The sequence below is a fragment of the Scyliorhinus torazame genome, chromosome 19, assembly GCF_047496885.1.
Source record: "Scyliorhinus torazame isolate Kashiwa2021f chromosome 19, sScyTor2.1, whole genome shotgun sequence".
In the NCBI taxonomy this organism is placed as follows: domain Eukaryota; kingdom Metazoa; phylum Chordata; class Chondrichthyes; order Carcharhiniformes; family Scyliorhinidae; genus Scyliorhinus; species Scyliorhinus torazame.
In genome coordinates, this window is record NC_092725.1 from 107,882,315 (window position 1) to 107,906,931 (window position 24,617).

Consider the following 24,617-nt stretch of genomic DNA (forward strand, 5'->3'; position numbering starts at 1 on the left):
ACCTTAATCTCCGGCAGAAGTTAATTTTGTGTGTTTGGCTGCTATATAGTGCCCCTATGGCCAGTGTATGCTTCGAGCTCGGGGTATTTTTCACTGAGTAGGGGTACTACGCAGGGATGTCCTTTGTCACCACTCTGGTTTGCATTGGCGATTGAGCCGTTAGCAATAGCAAAGGAAGGGGATAAAACGGAGGGGGGACTGGGAGGGGAGGAAGCTGCATCAGGGGCCCTTATATGCTGATGACCTGCTTCTGTATAATTACAGACCCAGTCTGCTCTATGGATGAAACAGTGAAGCGACTTAGGAGCTTTGGGATACAAACTGACCTTGGCGTAGAGTGAATATTTTCAGGTTAACCCCCCCCAGGGAGGGGAACCAATCTGGGGGTATTACCGTTTTGTTTTGCCAGAGGTTCAACTACACTAATCTGGTGAGCAGGGCGAGGTTCGAGGGGAGTCCCATGTTACCCGAACTGTTTGTTTACTATTGGACAGCCAGCATTAAAAAGGAGCTGGGGTGTTTTGAGGAGCCAAGCCCCATATGGGAACAGATGGAGGTAAACTCTTGTAGGGGCCCTAGTCCAAGAGCAACAGTCTCGCTCTGCTTCTCTTCGGTGAGGTACTCTTCGAACTGTCAATTTAGGCAGCATTATAAATTGAGTTCCATGTCATTGCTGGCCCCACCTATTTGTTCTGTTGAGTTTGGACGCGATGTTCAGGTCATGTGAGGAGAGGGGCCTTGAGAGTTTTAGGTATTTGTTTGTGGAGTGACGGTTTGTTAGTTTGGAGGAGCTATCGCCAAATTTTCCAACTTTCAGGGCCGAACTTGTTCTGTTACCTTTAAGTATGTAATTTTGTTCGGAAGACTTTTCCTACATTCTAGACTCCGCAAACCTCCTCGTTCAATAGGAGCCTATCACTTGAAGGGTCTAGTGAGGGGAGCATTTCCACCATCAATAGGCAAATCTCGTCAACGGAAGTAGCCCGCTGGATGAGGTGTGAGCAAATGGGAGGGAGAACTCGGGCCTATTTCGAATGAGGGTGTGTGGTTTGAGTCCTTCACAGGATGAACTCCATATCCTCCTGCGCACGACTCAGTCTAGTTCAGCTCAAAATAGTACATAGTTATCACCTAACTAAAGCTAGGATAAGTGCTTACTTTTCGGGAGTGGAGTACAGGCATGGGTGGTGTTCTTTGGGACCAGCTAATCATACCCATATGTTTTGGTCGTGTCTCAAGATGACAAGCTTTTGGGTCTCCTTCAGCCCCATGTCAGCGATTCTTAACACAGATCTGGAGCCTTGTCCTTTGGTGAGCATCGTCGGGGTATCGGACTCACTGTGGTTGCACACAGGGATAAAGGCAGATGTACTTGTCTTTGCCATGCTAATAGCCGAGAGGGTGAGTTCTGCTGGGATGGAAGTCTTCTGCTCTGCCCAGCAGCTCGGTCTAGCTGACTAAGCTCATGGAATGTTTGCATCAGAAGTACACAGTCAGTGGGTCGGTTGAGGGGTTCTACCTGAGGTGGCAGACACTAATTTCCTACTTTAAGGAATTAATCACCGTCAGCTGTTGGTGGGGGGGGCGGGTGTTTCTTTTTTCGGTGGGATATATATAGTTGGCTAAGTTTTTCTTTTTGTAAATTTTCTTTTTCATTTTTTCCAATTAAGGGACAATTTAGCATGGCCAATCCACCTACCCTACACATCTTTGGGTTGTGGATTGAAACCCAAGCAGACACAGAAGAATGTGCATGCTCCACACAGACAGTGACCAGGGGCCGGGTTTGAACCTGCATCCTCAGTGCCATAGGCAGCAGTGCTAACCACTGTGCCACCGTGCTGCCCCTCCTGTTGTTAAAACTAATTGGTGGTTTTGTGACTGTTCCTTCACGGTTTCTAAAACAAAAATGAAGAATTACGGTCTTCTGAGCCAGCGTTCCATTCTTCCCATCCAGTTATAACATCAATTGGGACCGTAACATTCCCTCGCCCAGCTAGGTAATAGCCGTCCCCTTAGTTGCTGCCTCCTAGCTATTAAAGTTTCATTGGATGTCTGAGTGTACTGGTCATATATCTGCAATTGCATTGAATACACCTTCACAGTGAATACTATTTAATTTATTTTCTCTGGACATAATGATTTTTCCTAGAGCACCATTTCATAGGTATTGGCAGGTTCCCAAGTAACTCAACCAGGTGAACATTCTTTGTGTGTAATCTACATCCCACCTAATGCCTCCAGTGTCACATTTGGCCAATTTTCCCCTGCCTACCCAAAATTAATTATACTCTCCAATCGCCTCAACTGAGACCACAAAATTCCTGGCCTGCACAGTTTAGTACTGAACGACATTCTGCATGTACCTACTAGCTCGTTGCAGGTTTAAAAAAAAGAACTGTTATAAGCTCCCGCCCCTTCCACTCTGAAAACTCATGATGGTATAAAGATGGATTAAATACTAAATATAGAAGACATAGTTAAGTGTTTCATAAGGAAGAGGAAAAATACATTCTAGAGGATTTCTTTGTTATAATCACAGTAATATATTTGTCTGGCTGTGCATATTGAGTTACCACAATATCATGTTTCAAATTATAAAAAAAATAAGCTTATTGTTTGAAGAGAAGTATTTGCCTGATTACCTGATTAAACTTTGCATTTGCTATATTTTTAGTTTCTAATTTTCCATATGTTGGTGCCTTGCAGGAGAATTCAACAAATGAAAGTAACTGGTCAAAGATTGCTGGATACATGATCTGCATGTCTTCCGGTCCTATGCAAATTGCCTAAACAGGGAGAGAAACAAGTTAGGAAGATTCCAACAGAAACTCAGGCCATCATTTCATATTTCATGTGTGTTTATAAAATTCTGTCTTGTTTTTAAAAAATTCATTCCCAGGAGGTGGGCATTTCTGGCATTCCTAGCTGTCAGGAAGGAACTGGGGGGGGCTTTGTGAATATCTCCAGTCCATGCTACCGTTTGATACAATGGAGTGGTTTGCCAGGTAATCTCAGAAAGAAGTTACAGGTTGACCATGTTAGTGTGGGATTGGAGTCATAAATTGATGGGTTAACAATAGCGGGTTTCCTTCACTAAAGGACATTTGTGAACTAGTTGTGTGTTTATAACAGCTTTGTGGCCAATTTCACCAATCTTTTATTTTTAGCTTTTAAAAAAGAAAATTGCAATAAAATTCTCAAACTGGCAAAGTTTGAACTCCTGTCCATGGACTATTAATCCAGGCCTCTGAATTATACATCAAATTAACAGTCGGCAAGTGTCATTCAGAATTAACAAAGCCAACAATTAACCAAGATTTTGCAAATAGATAGAAAATAAATTAAATATTTTCTGTATCAGTCTGTGTTTGTGCAGTGACAATTAAACTTTATTAACCCTTTACTAAATTAGAAACCTGGCATTCTTTAGAAGAGTCAAAACGTTAACTCTGCTTCTCTCTCCACAAATGCTGCCAGAATGAGTTTTCCCGGCATTTTCTGTTATCAGGATTATTCATTTGTTCTCATGGATAGTAATTTGTACCTCATGAATGCTGCTGGCACAAATGAAGCAATATTCCTTCTTTATTCATCTCCAATGAATTATTGCTCTGTATTCTCTCTGGAGTTTATTTTGTAAATAGCTTCCTACAGTGCACAACTAATAAAAAATGTTCAACTTCTACCTCTATCTTGGAAGTGTTTTAACTGGACCAAATAACTTTGTCGGAGCCATTAAATGATGACACACACCAGGAAAATCATATTTAATGTTCTCAGTTAACAGTGAAAGCGTCCAGGTGAGAATAGGTTGTTAAAACCGGCTTTACTGACTTCTGGTTGCGGCTATGCAGAGCTAAGTCGCACGTTCGGCAGCTCCCGCTTGGAATGGACTTTTGGGCTCTTTTCAGGGACCCCAACGGGATTTTTTTGACATTTCCCGGTGTGGGAAGACGACTGCAACATTCCCCCGACGGTGCATGGCTTGGACCAGGAGCGGGGCGACTAAAAAGGTGGTGGTGAAGCCAAAGAAAGTGCGAGGGAAGTAGAGCAAGTTGGCGGTGGGCGGGGACCAGGCAGCGTGGATGCAGTGGGCGCAGGAGCACCAGGTTATCCAGCGCTGCTTCAGGGAGCTCAAAGCGGACCTGCTGGAGCCAATGAAGGCTACTATTGATAAGCTGCTGGAGAACCAGACGGCCCAGGGGGTGGCGATCCGCAAGGTCCAACAAAAGATCTCAGATAACGAGGATGAGATCTTGGGCCTAGCGGTAAAGGTGGAGGCACACGAGGCGCTCCACAAGAAATGGCAGGAACGGTTCGAGGAGATGGAGAATCGGTCGAGGCGGAAGAATCTGCGAATCCTGGGCCTCCCGGAGGGGTCGGACATGGGAGCCTATGTGGTCACCATGTTAAACTCGCTGATGGGAGCGGGGTCCTTCCAGGGGCCCCTGGAGCTGGAAGGAGCCCATAGAGTGCTGGCAAGGAGGCCCAAGGCTAACGAGCTGCCGCGGGCGGTGTTGGTGCGGTTTCATCGGTTCGCTGATCGGGAGTGCATACTCAGGTGGGCCAAGAAAGAGAGGAGCAGCAGGTGTGAGAATGCGGAGGTTCGAGTATATCAGGACTTGAGCGCGGAGGTGGCGAAGAAGAGGGCCCGGTACAACCGGGCGAAGGCGGTGCTGCACAGGAAGGGGGTGAAGTTTGGCATGCTGCAGCCGGTGCTGTGGGTCACCTACAAGGACCGGCACCATTATTTTGAGTCCCCGGAGGAGGCGTGGGCCTTTGTTCAGGCCGAGAGGCTGGACACAAACTGAGGGTCGGGAAGGAGGGGGGGGGGGGGGGGTCGGACGTGGGGATGGTCGAGGCTTGTTGTTATTGTGTTACATTTTGAGGGGGGGTTCTTTGTTCTTGTTTAGTCTAGGTTCGGTGTGGGTGGTTAGGGTGGGTTGGGCACTGTTTTGGTTGGGTCTGTCGGGTGGGCTCTTGGAGGGGGGCAAGTAAACGGAATAGGGGGTGGATGGCCGGTAGGGGGGATGGGGCCCCGCGGGGGAGGGTGAGGTCCGAGTCGGGGGTGAGGGGACTGGGTCTGTAAAAGGAGCTGCGACAGAGGCGGCGGGGCCGGGCAGGTGGAAAGCGCGGGCTTTATTCCCGTGCTTGGGATGGAAGGGGGGGGCAGAGAGCCTGCTGGTGGGTAATGGAGGGGGAGGGGAAGTCCCACAATGAGAGGAGTCGAAGGAGAGTCGGGAGCGGCTGGAGTCAGCTGACTTGCGGGAGTGCAATGGGGGGAGCAATGCAGCTAGGAGGGGTCCTAGCCTGGGGGGGGGGGGAAAGAGAACCGGGTTGCTGCTGGTATGGTCAAGGGGGAGCTGGAGCGAGTAGAGGGGGTTGGGACAGAGGTCTTCTGCCGTGGGGAACGGGCCGGGCGTGGGGCACGGGCGCATGGCTGGTCGAGGAGGGGTTATGGCTAGTCGGCGGGGGAGGGGGGCGGGTAGCCCCCTGATCCGGCTGATAACCTGGAACGTAAGGGGGCTGAACAGGCCGGTTAAGCACCCCGGGTGTTCGCACACCTGAAGGGGCTGAAGGCGAATGTGGTCATGCTCCAGGAGACACACCTGAAGGTGGCAGACCAGGTAAGACTGAGGAAGGGCTGGGTAGGCCAAGTGTTTCATTCAGGGCTGGATGTCAAAAATCGGAGGGGTGGCGATCTTGGTGGGAAAAAGGGTGTAGTTCGAGGCGTCGAGAATTGTGACAGATAATGGCGGCAGGTACGTAATGGTAAGTGGTGAGCTGCAAGGGGAAAGGGTGGTGCTGGTCAACGTGTACGCCCCGAACTAGGACGATGCGAGTTTTATGCGGTGCATGTTGGGTCGGATCCCAGGCTTGGAAGTGGGGGGGGCCTGATAATGGGGGGGGGGGGGGACTTTAACACCGTGTTGGATCCGGCACTGGATCGCTCCAGGTCTAGGACGGGTAGGAGGCCGGCGGCGGCTAAAGTGCTGAGGGGGTTTATGGACCAGATGGAGGGAGTTTATGGACCAGATGGAAGGGGTGGATCCTTGGAGATTGGCAAGGCCGGGGGCTAGGGAATTTCCATTCTTCTCATAAGGCCTATTCCCGGATCGACTTTTTTTGTTATGAGCAGGGCGCTGATCGCGAGAGTAGAGGATACCGAGTACTCGGTGATAGCCATTTCAGATCACGCCCTGCATTGGGTAGAACTAGAGCTGGGGGCGGAGAGTGACCGGCGCCCGTTGTGGCGCTTGGAGGTGGGGCTGTTGGTGGACGAGGAGGTGAGCGAGCGGGTCCGAAGAAGCATAGAGAGATACCGGGAGGCCAACGATAACAGGGAGGTCCGAGTGGGGACGGTCTGGGAGGCACTGAAGGCGGTGGTTAGGGGAGAGCTGATCTCCATTAGGGCCCACAAGGAGAGGAGAGAGCAAAGGGAGAGGGAGAGGCTGGTGGGGGAGATGGTGAGAGGGTAGACAGGAGGTATGCGGAGGTGCCGGAGGAGGGACTGTTGAGGGAGAGGCGTAGCCTGCAGGCCGAATTCGACCTGTTGACCACCAGGAAGGCGGAGGCGCAGTGGAGGAAGGCCCGGGGGCGATTTATGAATATGGGGAAAAGGAAAGTCGGATGCTGGCACATCAGCTTCGGAAGCGGGACGCAGCTAGGGAGATTGGGGGAGTTAAGGCTAGGAGGGGGGGGGGGGGAAAGAGTGTGGTGCGGAGTGGGGTTGGCATCAATGGGGTCTTCAGGGACTTTTATGAGGAACTGTATCGGTCCGAGCCCCCACTGGAGGAGGGAGGGATGGGCCGCTTTCTGGACCAACTGAAGTTCCCGAAGGTGGAGGAGGGACTGGTGGCGGGATTAGGGGCCCCGATTATAGAACATTACAGCGCAGTACAGGCCCTTCGGCCCTCAATGTTGCGCCGACCTGTGAAACCACTCTAAAGCCCATCTACACTATTCCCTTATCGTCCATATGTCTATCCAATGACCATTTGAATGCCCTTAGTGTTGTTGAGTTCACTACTGTTGCAGGCAGGGCATTCCACGCCCTTACTACTCTCTGAATAAAGAACCTACCTCTGACATCTGTCTTATATCTATCTCCTCTCAACTTAAAGCTATGTCCCCTCGTGCGAGACATCACCATCCGAGGAAGAAGGCTCTCACTATCCACCCTATCCAGTCCTCTGGTCATCTTGTATGCCTCAATTAAGTCACCTCTTAACCTTCTTCTCTCTAACGAAAACAGCCTCAAGTTCCTCAGCCTTTCCTCATAAGAACAACATTCTGGTAAATCTCCTCTGCACCCTTTCCAATGCTTCCACATCCTTCCTATAATACGGCGACCAGAATTGCACGCAATACTCCAAATGCGGCCGCACCAGAGTTTTGTACAGCTGCAACGTGACATCATGGCTCCGAAACTCAATTCGTCTACCAATAAAAGCAAACGCACCGTATGCCTTCTTAACAACCCTCTCAACCTGGGTGGCAACTTTCAGGGATCTATGTACATGGACACCGAGATCTCTCTGCTCATCCACACTGCCAAGCATCTTACCATTAGCCCAGTACTCTGTCTTCCTGTTATTCCTTCCAAAATGAATCACCTCACGCTTTTCTGCATTAAACTCCATTTGCCACCTCTCAGCCCAGCGCTGCAGCTTATCTATGTCCCTTTGTAACTTGTATCATCCTTCCGCACTGTCCACAACTCCACCGACTTTAGTGTCATCTGCAAATTTACTCACCCATCCTTCTACGCCCTCCTCCAGGTCATTTATAAAAATGACAAACAGCAGTGGCCCCGAAACAGATCCTTGTGGTACACCACTAGTAACGGGACTCTAGTCTGAACATTTCCCATCAACCACCACCCTTTGTCTTCTTCCAGCTAGCCAATTTCTGATCCAAACTGCTAAATCACCCTGAATCCCATGCCTCCGTATTTTCTGCAGTAGCCTTCCGTGGGGAACCTTATCAAACGCTTTACTGAAATCCATATACACCACATCAACTGCTTTACCCTCATCCACCTGTTTGGTCACCTTCTCAAAGAACTCAATAAGGTTTGTGAGGCATGAAACCCTTCACAAAACCGTGTTGACTATCTCTAATCAAATTATTCCTTTCCAGATGATTATACATCCTATCTCTTATAAACCTTTCCAAGATTTTGCCCACAACAGAAGTAAGGCTCACTGGTCTATAGTTACCGGGGTTGTCTCTACTCCCCTTTTTGAACAAGGGGAAAACATTTGCTATCCTCCAGTCTTCTGGTACTATTCCTGTAGACAAAGATGACTTAAAGATCAAAGCCAAAGGCTCATCAATCTCCTCCCTAGCTTCCCAGAGAACCCTAGGATAAATCCCATCCGGCCCAGGGGATTTATCTATTTTCACACTTTCCAGAACTGCTAACACCTCCTCCTTATGAACATCAAGCCCTTCTAGTCTACTAGCCTGAATCTCAGAATTCTCCTCGACAACATTGTCTTTTTCCTGTGTGAATACTGACGATAAATATTCATTTAGCACCTCTCCTATCTCCTCGGACTCCAAGCACAACTTCCCACTACTGTCCTTGACTGGCCCTACTCTTACCCTAGTCATTCGTTTATTCCTGACATATCTATAGAAAGTTTTAGGGGTATCCTTGATCCTAACTGCCAAAGACTTCTCATGTCTCCTCCTGGCTCTTCTGGGTTGGAGGAGCTGGCCAAAGGGATAGGGAGCATGCAGGCGGGGAAGGCACCAGGGCCAGACGGTTTCCCGGTCGAATTTTACAAAATAATATGTGGACCTGTTGGGCCCGTTGCTGGTTAGGACCTTCAATGAGGCAAGGGAGGGGGGGGGAGGCGTTGCCCCCGACGATGTCCCGGGCATTGATCTTGATCCTGAAGCAGGACAAGGATCCCCTGCAGTGTGGGTCTTACAGGCCGATTTCATTGTTAAATGTAGATGCCAAGGTGCTGGCGAAGGTCTTAGCCACGAGAATTGAGGATTGTGTGCCGCAGGTCATCCACGAAGACCAGACTGGGTTCGTGAAGGGGAGGCAGTTGAACGCGAATGTGCGGAGGCTCCTGAACGTTATTATGATGCCGGCGAGGGAGAGGGAGGCGGAGATGGTGGGCGCGATGGACGCTGAGAAGGCCTTCGATAGGATAGAGTGGGGGTACTTGTGGGAGGTGAAGAGGTTCGGGTTTGGGGAGGAGTTAGTCAGGTGGGCTAGGCTGTTGTACGAGGTCCCGATGGAGAGTGTGGCCACGAACAAGGGGAGGTCTGAGTACTTTTGGTTGCATCGAGGGACGAGGCAGGGGTGTCCCTTGTCCCCCCCCCCTGCTCTTCGCGCAGGCGATTGAACCTCTGGCTATGGCACTGAGGGAGTCGAAGAACTGGAGGGGGCTGGTGCGGGGTGGGGAGGAGCATAGGGTGTCGCTCTATGCGGACAACTTGTTGCTGTGTGTGGCGGACCCAGTGGGGGAATGCCGGAGGTAATGAGGATCCTCAGGGAGTTCGGGGATTTCTCAGGGTACAAGCTCAACATGGGGAAGAGCGAGTTGTTGGTGGTTCACCCAGGGGACCAGAAGAGAGGGATTGGCGAGCTCCCACTAAAAAGGGCGGAGAGGAGCTTCAGGTATTTGGGGGTCCAGGTGGCCAGGAGCTGGGGGGCCCTGCATAGACTTAATTTCACGAGGCTGGTGGAGCAAATGGAGGAGGAGTTTAAGAGGTGGGACGCGTTGCCGCTGTCCCTGGCGGGTAGGGTGCAGTCAGTCAAGATGACGGTGCTCCCAAGGTTTTTGTTCCTGTTCCAGTGCCTCCCCATTCTTATCCCTAAGGCCTTCTTTAGGCGGGTCAACAGGAGAATAACGGGGTTTGTGTGGGCGCGAGGGACTCAGAGGGTGAGAAGGGTGTTCCTGGAGCGGAATAGGGATGGGGGGAGTTGGCACTGCCCAACCTCGGTGGGTACTACTGGGCCGCCAATGCGGCGATGGTGCGCAAGTGGATGGTGGAGGGGGAGGGGGCGGCACGGAAGAGGCTGGAGACGGCTTCTTGTGAGGGTACGAGTCTGGATGTGGCGTCTTGTGAGGGTACGAGTCTGGAGGCGCTGGCAACGGCGCCGCTGCCGCTCCCTCCAACGAGATAAACCACGAGCCCAGTGGTGGCGGCTGCCCTCAAAATTTGGGGGCAATGGAGGCGGCACAGGGGGCAAGTGGGGGCCTGGGTGTCCCCCCGATACGGGGGAACCACCGGTTTGTCCCAGGGAGAATAGATGGGAGGGTGTTCGAGGTGGCACAGGGCAGGGATAAGAAAGTTGGGGGACCTGTTTGTGGATGTGAAGTTCGCGAGCCTGGGTGAGCTGGAAGAGAAGTACGGGCTTTCCCCGGGAAACGCCTTTAGGTATCTACAGGTAAGGGCGTTTGCCAGGCGGCAAGTGGTGGAATTCCCGCTGCTGCCGCCACGCACGGTACAGGACAGGGTGCTCTCAGGGGGGGTGGGGTGGGAGAGGGGCAGATCTCGGCAACATACCAGGTGATGCAGGAGGAGGAGGCCTTGGTGGTGGAGTTGAAAGGTAAGTGGGAGGAGGAGTTGGGGGAGGAGATCGAGGAGGGGACGTGGGCAGATGCCCTAGGGAGGGTGAACTCTTCCTCTTCGTGCGCGAGGCTCAGCCTCATACAGTTTAAGGTGCTGCACAGGGTACACATGACCGGGACAAGGATGCGCCGGTTTTTTTTGGGGGGGGGGGGGGGGGGCGGGGGAAGAGGAGGTGTGTTAGGTGCTCAGGGAGCCCAGCGAACCACACCCATATATTCTGGGCATGCCCAGTGCTGGAGGAACTTTGGAAGGGCGTAGCGAGGACGGTGTCGAGGGTGGTAGAATCCAGGGTCAAACCGGGCTGGGGGCTCGCAATATTTGGGGTTGCAGAGGAGCCGGGCGTGCAGGAGGCGAAAGAGGCTGGTATTCTGGCCTTTGCGTCCCTGGTAGCCCAGCGAAGGATTTGTCTTCAGTGGAAGGATGCGAGGCCCCCAAGCGTGTAATCCTGGATCAACGATATGGCAGGGTTCATTAAATTGGAGAGGGTGAAATTTGCCTTAAGGGGATCGGGGCAAGGGTTCTCCTGGCGGCGGCAACCGTTCTTGGACTTCCTGGCAGAACGGTAGACAATGGTCAGCAGCAGCAACCCAGGGGAGAGGGTGGGGGTGGGGGGGGGTGGGGGGGGGGTTCTGTTTTATTTTTGTTTGTCTCTACTGGGGGATCTGAGGGGTGTATATATTTGCTATGTGTTTCGGCGGGTGTTAATATATTATTTATGTATAGGGGGGAGGGGGGCACTGGGTTGTTTTGTATTTAATTTTTGTTGGGTTCCTTTTACATTTTGTTGTTGATATTTTGTGAAAACTTTAATAAAAATTATGTTTAAATAAAATTTAAAAACCTGCTTTACTGGTTAATTTCAAACTTTAGCAACAAATACATGACATTTGAAAGGTTAACAAGTGCAAGAAGGTCCTTTCTGCTCTCTCCACAACTGAGAAAAATACTCAACTTTAAAAAAATGAAAATTTCTCTCCTGTATATCTAACTTCCACTATTTCAAATCTCCACCTATGACTCCATAGGAAACAATAATTACACTTACAGTAAAAGCACCCACCTTCCCCAACTTACCTTTTCCTTTTAGCACATGGAGAACACAAGAACATTTTCTATTTTTATTTCAAATTTCCAGCATCCACAGCTGAATTGAAATGCTTCAATTTTAAACCTCCCTTTTCAAGTAATGGATTTACAAATTAAGTAGATAAAAAGACGTGTTTTACTTAGGTTATATCAGTATTTAAATATTTATGAATTGAAAGCAATAAACTGTGTTTTACTTTCTCAAAAGCTAAGTACAATACAGGACATTTAAAAAAAAATCTTCTTCCCTTTCCTCTCCTGTCCCTTGATTGTCCAGAAATAGACTTCTAGCAGAGATCCTTGGACAGTGACCAGGAACCCCCTTGATCGATTTTCTCTTCCCCATTTTAGGAACTTTGAGGCTGATGGCATCATTCTTACTATTGGCCCACTTTCAGCATAGAAATAATTTCATTTTCTGAATAAGCTATAACTTTCACTATCGAATTGGGATTTAGATCTGAATTAGCTGCTCATACTGCTACAGATGGTTGAAGAGAGAACTGGTCGGTATTCCTCTTTCTTGGTCACTGCAATCTGGCAGAAGTACATGATAATGAGTGAGGATAAGATCAATTTAAAGTTCTTTAAAGTTCTTTAAAGAGTGCAGCGTAAAGTTCTAATATCTGTTTATTAAATATGCACCAGAATACAATGTATAATTCAGACTGGTAATCTGGGCACTGCACATTAAGAGGCCCAAAATGTGAACGACTTGAAATATCTGTTGCTGTGTTACATATCTGTTTTTACAAATGAACATTTAAACACAATATTCATTTTTTAATAATCTATTTTTCATCCTGACTGATGCCACCAGCAGCAACTACACTTTTTTGGAACAGAGCTTTCAACTAGAGACTTGGGGCCTGATTTTAACCAATTTGGAACCCATTCACATAGTTAAAATCGGGCCCTGCAGGTCCATGGTCAAACTGCTTCCGTTTGTAAATTCCCAGCAAATTGCAATGAATCAAATTGAAAACTTAAATATTTACACTTTAAGACAATAGAAGTAGGTAAAGATGACCAAGATTCATATTAATTCTCCACTTTTGCCCATTCGTAGAATGAACTTCACGATGAAATTGGAGAATTTGCACATGAGCGCAAAGAGCTCTTGTATTTTAATATACTGACTCTGGGTCCATGGCTAATGTTGTGCCATATACAGTAGAAGTCTCCAAATGGAATCATCCCAATGGAGAGAGGATGGTTTTCTTTTTTCCAAATGGTCTAATTAAAAATCATTAAAACATTAATGATACACACTACCAGTAATATAGAATCCCTGCAGTGCAGAAGGAGTCCATTCGGCCCATCGAGTCTACAGAGTCGCTCCAAAAGAGCACCTGATCTATGCCCACTCTCCTGTAACCCCAGAACCCCAACAAATGAGCAATTTAGCAATCCACCCAACATGGATTAGGACTGTGGGAGTAAACCAGAAGACCAGGATCTTTCGACTGTGGGAGGAAACCAGAACACCGGAAGAAACCCACGCGACAGGGGGAGAATGTGCAAACTCCACACACAGTCATCCAAGGTCAAAATCAAACCTGGGTCCCTGGCGCTGTGAGACAGCAGTGCTAATCACTGTGCTACCGTGTCGCCCATCATCTAAAGTCACCAAGATCCACATTACATAATAATAATGGAATGGAATGTAACCTTTCCCTTGAGCTACTTAGGGCTGGATTCTTTGTACGTCAACAACAATGCAATAACATGCAAAATCTATTCAAATAATTCTATTTTATTATATTGATTTGCAAAATATCTAATCTGCATTCATTGCAAATGGTTCAGCTACTTGGTTAGCAACCTATTAGCGAATCACGGACTACACCTTTTCACGGAAGTATTTGCAACTGCTTAACCATTAATCGATAAGTCGCAATCACGGCCATTTGTTTGTTTGTCTAACACCAAGTAAAATAAATGTTGCCTTTGTATAACCTTGCTTATTAACTGACATACAGTTAATGTATATAAGAAATATCTTTGTGCATCAAAAACTTGTGATTTTGCTACCTACTCCTCTCCATTAATAGTATAACGATCTTGTATTGTATATGGAGTCTTAATACCTTCTGTAGGACATCTAATGCTATTAGCACAGTTTCTTGTAGACTAGTCAGTATAGCTTCAGTGTATGATGGAAGAATGAATGGAGAGGCATCAGAGCTGATTGGAACTGACACGGCACCGTGCAGTATTACACCCAACTTCTTCAGGTCCTCCATGCTGAAGCCTGTCTTGATGTGCTGGTACAGAGCCGGGAAGATCTGCACAAGTGCTGTGAGGAATGGTTGGCTAGGAATGAAGAACAGCTTGTCACAGGTGGTTGGTGGCTTTGTGCTCTCCGAACCTATCTTGTACCAGGTATTCCACGCAGCCCACCACAAGGCAGAATCCTCAATCTCATCTGTTGCTGCATTCACTTCAGTTCCGTTGTATCTTCCTAGCCTATCTCCCAGCGAATCTGTCCTGGACAAGACTCTAGCTGGCCCCGGAGGAATCAGCGGTCCCACAAAAACCGGCATATTAACCCCAGAAAGACCTTCTGGCTTGTCGCACTCTTTTACGGGGGTCACAATCTGTAAAATTTCCTGACAACTCTTTAGAGCTGCCAGTGACACTTCGCTGTTCTTGCTTAGTGCAGCTGACTGGATATGGTCCAGCAACACATCCCATGCTTTCGAAAAGTCCCCTGCAACAAATTAAAATAGATGTTAGTAATAGACGTTCCAAAATTTTAAGCAGTCATCTACACAATGCTAAAAAAAACATGGACAGGTATTTAGTGGAGGGAAAAGACATTACCTAAAGACTGGAGTAAGTATCTCCTGGTGTTAAAGATTCTAGCCACTCCAGCCAATGTTAAAACCCACGTCTCTGCCCATTGCTTCTCTGCTGTGTCTCTAGAATGATGAATAAGGATATTTCCACCACCAGACTCAATCTTCTCTTTGTCGGCTGTAGTGGATGATTTTCTAACCCGACCCAACAGGGGAAATAAAACCTAATGCGAACAGAAAACAAACAGGATTTAAGTACAAAATCTGCTATCAGAATGAAATCAATGCAAGAAATGTCAGTTCATACTATACCTATACATTAGCACAGACAAATGGTCTACATTACTCCTATTAATGTGAGCTCATACTGGATCGTGACAATGACAACTACTTTTCCAAAGGCACAAGTGTGATGAATGTAGGAATTTCACAAAACTATTGTTTTTTTGTATTTAGTGCAGTAAGGGTTAAAAACCTGGGTTTGGAGGGCACCACGGTGGCGCAGTGGGTTAGCCCTGCTGCCTCACGACGCAAATGTCACAGGTTCGATCCCGGCTCTGGGTCACTGTCCGTGTGGAGTTTGCACAATCTCCCCATGTTTGGGTGGGTTTTGCCCCCACAACCCAAAGATGTGCAGACTAGGTGGATTGGCCATGCTAAATTGGCCCTTAATTGAAAAAAATTAATTGGGCACTCTAAATTTTAAAAAAAACTGGGTTTGTGAGTGTATGACTGCTGTAGTAATGTTGTTTAAAAATCCCGGTTTACAAGACCAGCAGACACTTTGGCTACAAGGAATAATTAAAGCATCATACAAGTTGGGCTAATGGAGATTTGTTTATATGAAGAAGGTTCTCTGGGGAGTAGATCATTAAAGACATTTTTTTTAGCTTTAGTAAGATGGTGTAGTTAATGGGGGAGTCAGGGATTGAAGCAGTCAGGTTTTGTGTTTCAGTTTGAGTTCAGTTAAAGGTTGGGATGTGGCCAGACTAGTAGTTTCTCTCAAAACAGTTTAGTTCAAAAGATTTTGCATGTGAACAGAGCAGCAGTTTCTGAAAAGGCTGGTAGGTTAAACAGTAATTGACACAGACAAGAATCTGCAAGCTAGTTCCTGAAGGATCTTTCTTTCTCAAAGCGGTTTATCCAAACCAGTATTCTTGTTTGGCTAATTATATTTAAAAGTGAATTTTGACCTAAAATGGTTTTGCTTGAGTGGAGATAAAAGATAACAGTTCGGATTTAGTGTTTCATTGGCATTGTTAAGCATTGTTTAACTGGTAATTGTAAGCTATTTTCTTTATGACGTTAAAGTTAGTAACACTGTGTTAGTAATAAAATTTGTTTTAATATATCTTTTCCATACTTATGCATGAAGTCACGCCTGGAGCAAAGTATCCTTTCCTTAGTCTTACAAATTAAATATAATATTGGGGTTTCTGTCCGGTATCCTAGCAACTGTTGGGATCTGGTCCGGGACCTAATACAACAAAACAGCTTAATAACTTCCACCTCTGGCGTCGATGATGCATTCATGGCTTCACATGGAATCAAAGTCACCAATGAAGCTGTCCTTTCTAAGGCAACATGCTGAGCATGCTCACGCTAATCAAACTAAGAAGATTTACTGGCTTGGGACCAACATAGGATGGAAGATATTTGCAGGCCCAAGGATATACCATATGGGAAGGGATTATGTGCCAAGAGACCAGCAGGGCATCCAAAGCTTTGATTCAAGGATGCTGTCAAAAAGACCTCAACATTAATCACAAGTGCAAAACCAGAGTTGACAATCGATGTAAATGGAAACATTAGCTGTGAGCAGGAATCGCCACCACAAGATGTGGTTTCAGAAACTCCCAATCAGAGGCCAGCCCTGCAAACAAGATGTCACAGATATCATCGCACACCACCAGCAAGGGACAGCTTCATATGTAGCACTTGTGGCAAACTTCGACTTTCCAGAATTGTTCAGCCATCAAAAGTGCAGACGATCTCATCAAGGGGCTGTTTAGCGCAGGGCTAAACACTGGCTTTGAAAGCAGACCAAGGCAGGCCAGCAGCAGGGTTCAATTCCCGTAACAGCCTCCCCGAACAGGCGCCGGAATGTGGCGACTAGGGGCTTTTCACAGTAACTTCATTTGAAGCCTACTTGTGACAATAAGCGATTTTCATTTCATTTCATATTTCTCAGAATTCGGAGGCTGCATTCCCATCATCAGATGGAAGGATGCCAATCATTGGATGGAGTGAGTAGACAGTAGAAACAACTTTTTTTAACAAACGAGTGGTTATTATCTGGAATACACTACCTGAGGGGGTGCTGGAGGCAGATTTAATCAAGGCCTTCTAAAGAGAACGGGATAACTATTTTAAGAGAAAACAATTCATAGAGCCACGTAGAAAAGACGGAATGGGATTAATAAGTTCCTCTTGTGGGAAGCTGGCAAGGACAATGAGAAAATGGCTTCCCTCCGTCCTGTAATCATTCTATGATTTGTCTTTTGTGTTTTATTAACTATTTTTGCTTGATATCACACACACTTATAATCTCGACTTTACCTCTATTCACTTATGAGTTTAAAAAATAATTGCATCTTAGTTTGTTTTTATCCTAAAATCTTTTAATAATCTCCTCTTTCTCCCAACACTCTCCACCAGCCCCATTCCTCTCGCATGTCCCTTTACCAATTTGCAACTTGAAGTGTACAGCAAAATGGGAGTTTACACACCAGAGGTGTCTGTGGGGGAAGGGGAGGGCTGATGAGGCTGGGGAGGAGTTAAAGGAGGAGAAACCACGTGCTGCTGCACATGTGGATGAGATAGAAATAGAGGCTGGAATTTGGGTCTGAGGCAGCAAGATATAGAACAAGAGAGCAGAACCTCATTAGAGAAACAACTAGGGAGTCTGGGGCCTTCAGCTGAGGTATTAGGGTCTGGGACTGAGTGCCGGTTGGAGGGCATTGCATTGGAGAAAAAAAGTAAAGGAAACTTGGAATGCAGGAGTATGCAATGTAATTAGAAGTTGAAATGTTTTGCTTCAGATCTCCATGCATAAAATAAAGATTTGGAAGTTCCATTCCCTGCCTTTTGAATTTCATGCTTTCAGCCTAACATATGATAGACTACAAATTAACACTAACTATTAGAAATCAGTCCAAAACTCAGTTTAGACCATTCACTAGGCATTTTAATTTAATCTTTACAGGAAGTTCATGTGACAGCAGTGTTTAACATTTAAAATCGAATAAAATCTGATCGAACTAATAGATTAACCCCAAAGGAGTGCCACTGGCCTGAGGTTTTATAAGCAGTGGGGACATTGAGCAGGGAGACAGCAGGGCCAGAGTGTGAGGCAGGGAGCACGCAAAGGGATTCACGGTGGGTCTGAGCTAGGGGTAGCAATGTCTCAGCAGGAAGCAGCTCCAAGGCCCTGTACTCGTGGCCAGGTACGAGAGAGCAAAGACAGGGAGAGAAGCAGAGGGCCAAATTCATAGGGCAGAGTAATAAATGTTCATCGTCTGTGGTCATGAAGTCGCATGGCAAGGAGCAAAAGCTCCTTGGGGCAAGGGGAGGGAAAATATTAAATTGAGGGAAGGGAAAGTATGAAGCTCAGATGTGAATTGCTGCTCAGCTAGAGCCCTTGAGGTGGAGGGGTCATCTGGTTCACCCAGTCTGGCTTTTTTCAGTACCTTCCACAACACTGTATGCCAGGTCTCATGCTGCAATAAAGTTCCATGTGCACCAACTGTAGAGAACAAGGTCTGTCCTCCACTCTTTCGGACAGCCGGCCTCGGATCTACGCACAGTTCTCCGAGCTTTGAGTAAAGACACAGCCAGAGACAGTCAAATGGTGGAGCAGGATGAAACGGCCGGTTTAGAGAGACTCCCTTTTCCTCCGCATGTTTTTGCAGCAAAGCTTCTTCCTTGTCTAATTCTTTCTCAATGATCTCTCCACGTTGATAAAAATAGTCTGAAATGTTCCACTGGAGGGAAAATACACAAAAGGATGTTACAAAGATAGAGAGAGGCTGACACAGTAACTTAGTATACACTTAGCTTCTAGAGGGCATCAGAAACCTTCTGAAATTCTACATTCTAAAACTGTAAAGAAAAATTCCAGCGGCAATGGAAGTTAAAATAAATTGTAAAAACACTGATTTTTGTTCAATAATGTTTATTTTTTAAGGATATATATATATGACATTTTATTTATGGAGAGGATATGTAGTGCTATTGTCATTAGATCAACATCTGGGGATCTGGTTTCAAATTCTGCCTTGGCAGAGGGTGAAATTTGATTTCAAGAAAAATCTGGAATTAAATGATGACCATGAAACCATTAGCCGATTGTTGTAAAAATCCATCTGGTTCACTAATGCCCTTTAGGGAGGAAAATTCACCATCCTTAACTGGTCTGGCAGCCTGGCTTACATGTGACCCCAGATCCATAGCAATGTGGTTGACTTTTAAATGCCCTCTAAAGTGGAGGACAGTGAGAGATGGACAAAACATCTGGCCCAGCCAGCGATGCCCACATCCCGTAAATGAGCTTTAAAAATGAAATATAAATAATTTCAAATATATAAATATCTGGTTCATTTACAGTTCATCTTGTAATAGAACAATACTCCAAGTGGTTAACATAAGGTAGGCATTAGATAAGCAACATTCTTTCCAAAAAAACCCAGCTAAAATCAAATCTTTATCTTAAATAGATTTGTTTGAGATGGAACAGTCATGTGACCAATATATAGGGATTTGCACCAACAAAATTGCAAGATATCCAGTGTAGGCGATTTTCAGCTGTATGTAAAGTGGTAAACATGAAACTTGATCAGATTAACAGCTCCTGTCTACTAAAGAACAAGAACACCAAAATTCTTAAGACATCAACCAAGTGATTAAAAGCTAAATTGTAATCAGACATTTACTTGATTCCAATGTTATGAAGAGCAAAACAATCACCCCTGCTTAAAAAGAATGGCTCAGCTTCACGAGCAGCAAGTTATCATCTCTACGATTATGGTTTTAAAAACAAATAGTTTAATACTTAATTAAAAATGAATCTCAATGCTGGGGATTGGAGGCTAATTCCACTTTTGGCACATTCAACCAAAGTCAGATACAGGCCAATCCTAACTGGATTTAGGGTATAATGTTTTGAGTCCAATACGACAGAAGAAGTGTCATATTGGACTCTAAACATTAACTCTGGTTCTCGTCCCATATATGCTGCCACATTGGCTCGATTTTTCCAGAACTTTCTGCTTTCATTTCAGACCTCCAACATCTGCAGGATTGTGCTTTTATTTGGATTTCAGATATATTGTGAAGCAAAGTGAATAATCTCAAAATAGCAACTCTCTCATTGCTTTCCGTTTTCCAACCACCCTTTGCATGCAATGAATGGATTTTTGATTATAGATAATCTTACGCTGTGGAACCAAACCCAATTTCACTGAGTTAGCATTGACTTTGACCCTGTTTTAGCTGCACTGGAGCTCAGGATACAAAGGTTGGAATACTAGAAAAGTATTAGAAAGTATTTATAGCAAGAAACAGGCTATTCTGCCCAATTGGCCTCGCGTTTATGCCAGATATGAGCATCCTCTCACCCTCTCCCCAATCTAAGCCCCCCCATGAACAGATCCTTCTAACTCTTCACCTAGCTCTGCCTTTAAAATTACAGAAACATTGACAGTGTTCTTATAGGGTGGAATTTGCAATCACAGTAAAGGATGAAGTTTTTATCTATGACAACAATTTACCAAAAGCCCTATTGACGTCAAACTGATGTTCAGCTCTTGATTCTGAAGCCCAAAGCTGCCAGCTACATCCACAACAATCTGAAGGCAGGTGCTGGGCATGGTGGGAAGAAAATCAGTCACCACTAACTGCAAGCACTGGAATGCTGTGCGGATTAGAGATTCTCTGTGAAGAGAGAGAAAGCAATCCATTATCCCAATGAAATCATTTTGTTACTAGAGGAAAGTATTTAATGACAATAAAAGCCAAGGATTTAAATCCTGTCCTAATTAAATTTGTATCTTAATTACATCTGCACCCTCTAGAGACAGTGCTTATGGATCAGAAAGTAATAAATCAGTCTCCTGCTTTGTTAAGGAAGTGCCATATTTTGGCAACAGAAATAAATAGGAGTCAATTATAGCTTCTGGAGCTTTTCGAAAAACTTGCATTTATATATAGCATCTTTAATGTAGCAAAATGTCTGAAGGCGCTTTACAGTTGTGAAATCAGATTACAGAACAGGTGACCAAATCCATGCTCAAATCTTAGTTTTTTTTTCAGTAAAACGCACTAAAGAACACTACCAGATTTTTGTAGTTTCATACATTTTATGCTTTCTTTCCGAAGATTAACAAATATTTTGATAATTCTTTATAAAAGTCACAAGCTATAAAGGCAGCTGTGAACCGATTTTGTTAACACTTGTGAATTAGTATCGCGGAGTTAAGTTCATACGCAAGTCATTGAATCATTTACAGCTTATAGAATCCATGCCAACAGCCCCCCACAGTGGAATCCAGTCATTCCCACTCCTCTGCTAAATCCCCCTAGCCCTGCAAATTTACTTCTCCAAGTCAACATCCAATTTTATTTTGAAATCATGGATTGTTTTCACTTCCACTACTCTTGTGGGCAGCATTAGCCAAGTAATTACAACTTGCTGCATAAAATAGTCCTTCCTCGCATTATCCCTGCATCTCTTTCCCAAAATTTTACATATGGGTCCTCTAGTCCTTGTACAATCAGCTAATGGGAGCAATTCTTCCTTATCTGACTTATCAAAACCTGTCATAATCTTAGGGCAGCACGGTGGCGCAGCGGTTAGCATTGCTGCCTCACAGCGCCGAGGTTCCAGGTTTGATCCCGGCTCTGGGTCACTGTCCGTGTGGAGTTTGCACAGTCTGCCCGTGTTTGCGTGGGTTTCACTCCCACAACCCAAAGATGTGCAGGATAGGTGGATTTTCCATGCTAAATTGCCCTTAATTGGAAAAAATGTGTTGGGTACTCTAAATTTGAAAAAAAACTGTCATAACCTTGCACACTTCCACCAAATCTCTTAATTGCTTTTGCTCCATGGAGGACAACCCCGGCTTTTCCAACCTAACCTTGTAACTAAAATACCTCACCATTGGAACCAACCTTCTAAATAATCACCTCTGCACCCACTCAAAGTCCTATACGTTATTCCTAAAGTGTGGTGCAACTGGATGCAATACTCAATTTGGGGCTTAACCAAAACTTTATAAAGGTTTAGCCCAACTTCCCTGCTTTCGTATTCAATGCCTCTATGAAGCTCAAGATCCCATATTCTTTGCGAACTCTCTCAATAAGTCCCACCATCTTCAAATGTTGACGGATCTGCACTTGCATGTCCCTCTGTTCCTGTACACACTTTAGAACAGTGTCATTAAGTCTTTATTTCCTCTCCATAGTCACACGATGGTGTGAAAAGGAGCCAGGGCAATTCAAATATAAATTTGTGATGGGCGGAAATGTTGATGCAGGTCTCAGCTATGGTAATTGCAAGGAAGTAGAAAGGAGCAGTCGCTACTGACCCTTGGTCATTTCGGATTGCTTCTATGACTCCGAGCACCAACGGCCAGCCGGGCCCCAAGCTGTCTCCTTCATTCTGCAGGATCTGAAGCACACACTCTAATTGTTTCTGTCGGATGTCAGAGTGCACAATATTGGACAACTCCTTCAGTGGATTTAGCAGCAGCAACTGTAGCCTCTGTGTAGAAACGCAAGACGAAATTCAGAGGAAACAAAGTCAAAAGGCCATCAAGAAATAAGACCTTGTCAAGGAACACAATGCAAATTATAGAAGAATACAGAATCTGAATAGTGCTGAAAAGAGAGGCCTGTTGATGAAGTTTTTCGTCATGCACTCATCAGGACAAATGCAACAATGCCAAATTTCAAATAATCAGCAAGATATACGATAGCAGAATTTGTTTGAAATTTAGCATTCCTGCATTTGTCTTGGTGAACGCAAGACTAACAACTTGGGCAATATTAAAGTTCTGTACTACCAAGCAACTTAATTACAGAATCTACGAACACAAATTTAGGGCTTCAGAAATTCCAGTGTATTACTTGGCACCTTTCAATGACAAAATTGACAAAGATCCCCGGTCAAAAACAAAAGGCCGAACAGTGCATTTTAAATTGAAAGAAAAAATGAAAGTCTAGTTCATTAGGTTATCTCTTGAAGGTAGAGACCCATGCAAACACATTAAGGTTGGGTATTCTTCTTCTCAACCAAAAGTCCAAATACTGCTGTCTGGCTATTTGACTGCAGAAGGAAGTACAGTTAAGGCTGTTCCTGACTTCACTTGGGGCCCAGTGCTCTGCGTGGTTCAGTAGAATGCTGCATTAACCAACTGATCGAAACAATGGATGCCAAAATCTATATAAATCTGAGCTGTTCATGTGTTAAAATTCGCTCAACTTAGACAAAATTACAGTACACTGATCATCTGCGACAAATTTTCAGCAGATTTGCAGTAAAATTGGTGCTTTAAACAATTGATTTATATTCCTGGATATATATATTCCTGTACTCCTATCACTGAGTTTAAGCTGGTTATAAATGAACTAAATTCAAATAAGGCCAATTTTATTGGTCACAGAAATGGCTTTAATTTTGTACTTGTGTACCTTAAATGGTTTTAATCAGTAAATTGAAAGTAAGCTTTGGCCTTTAGCCACAGACATTTGTGCAGAAATTACTCCTGAAGGCAATGTTTAAAAATCATCACAAACCATGAAAGATTAGCGAGATGCAGTTTTGAAGGTAATGATTGCAGGTAAAAGGGCTGATCACAGCAAGGATCCTTCGCAATCTGCCCGAGGTCTCATAACCACTTAAGTCAGTGATGGTTTTCGTACTGAAACATGTTTTACTTTGTTACATTTGGTTGAAATGACAAATTTCCAATGGGAATGGATTTGTTCCGGGATCAGTTAAGGAGGTGGTCAGATTGAAAACCCGTTTTCACATAAATAAGAAATGTAACAAAGGCACCACGAGTGCACTCTCGGTTGCCATTAGGCCTCGAGCAGAATGCATTTAATCTATCCTCTGGTCAATGGCAGTACCTGAGTGAATGGGCTGTAAAATCTATTCCTGCTCATTCTTCCCCTTGATTACCTAACCTGATTTTGAGATAGCGGTGGATCATGTTTAAAAGACAATCCAGCTTTCATCAGAGCGGTCACAGCTTCTGCTCCCATCTCCCGCATCCTGGCATTTGGGTGCTGGCACACCTGAGAACCAAATACAAAAAGAAAACATTTAGGTATAAAGCAGGGGCCAGATACTTTAAGAAACTGAACATGCAGAACCCTGAATACGCTACTATCGTATTGATAAATTAGTGTAATTTTTAAAAAGAAAAAAAATCAAACAGATCTTCAAGTAAAATCCAGTTCCAAATTTGAAACGTTGAATTCACATCACAAGCGAGAGATCAAATTTATAGAATTACTTTAAGGTTCAAGACTTTGCATCACAAACTCCTGATTTTCACATGTCTATAAGCAGAGTATTACTGTCAGGGAATCTACTTTCTTTAATCGTTATCTGCTATGAGGATTCTCAATTGCAATTAAAGGTGTAAGCAATTTTTCATTAAAAAATGGATTTTCAACAACATGCTACCAAGAATACATTGCAAAGAACTCCCTTGCAACTTTCAGTCCCAAGTAAGATTTTATGTCTGTGAAAATACCACACTGCAACTGATGCTCACTGCCTTGGACAACCACCGAAGTAAGTTGACTTCAGCATGAACATTCCCGGAAGGGCATGCTCAATTATTTAGTGAATTTAAAGAACCTGGTTAACTTCTTAAACTCAGGAGCAATCAGGGTATATTCACATCACAACTGTGGTGGCAGGGCAAAGCAGTATCCCTTTCACTGATTCTGTAGCAACAACGCAAATGCACTCTAAATATGGAGTCACATCTAAACCTGCCGTCAGAGCAAAGTAGAGGAAGACACTCCAAGGAGGGAGTGAATTCTGCTCAACTACAGAGATGAGTTGTGTCTGAACTCCAGACAAAGATTAACGACGGTCTAAGTGAAAACCCT

At 45.2% G+C, this 24,617-nt stretch overlaps 1 protein-coding gene across 2 annotated transcripts in view; it reads right to left on the bottom strand.

Annotated features, from left to right (window-relative positions):
- Nucleotides 1-24,617, bottom strand: part of mon2 (MON2 homolog, regulator of endosome-to-Golgi trafficking) — a 197,555-nt gene that overhangs the window by 37,729 nt on the left and 135,209 nt on the right. For both annotated transcript variants that reach the window (XM_072485024.1, XM_072485023.1), the window contains exons 21-27: nt 23,679-23,789; nt 22,076-22,251; nt 20,261-20,423; nt 18,182-18,475; nt 14,518-14,716; nt 13,782-14,404; nt 2,646-2,789 (exon numbers count right to left, since the gene is read on the bottom strand). In XM_072485024.1, coding sequence (XP_072341125.1) covers nt 2,646-2,789; nt 13,782-14,404; nt 14,518-14,716; nt 18,182-18,475; nt 20,261-20,423; nt 22,076-22,251; nt 23,679-23,789 — 1,710 coding nt within the window. The remainder of the gene's footprint in view (nt 1-2,645; nt 2,790-13,781; nt 14,405-14,517; nt 14,717-18,181; nt 18,476-20,260; nt 20,424-22,075; nt 22,252-23,678; nt 23,790-24,617) is intronic.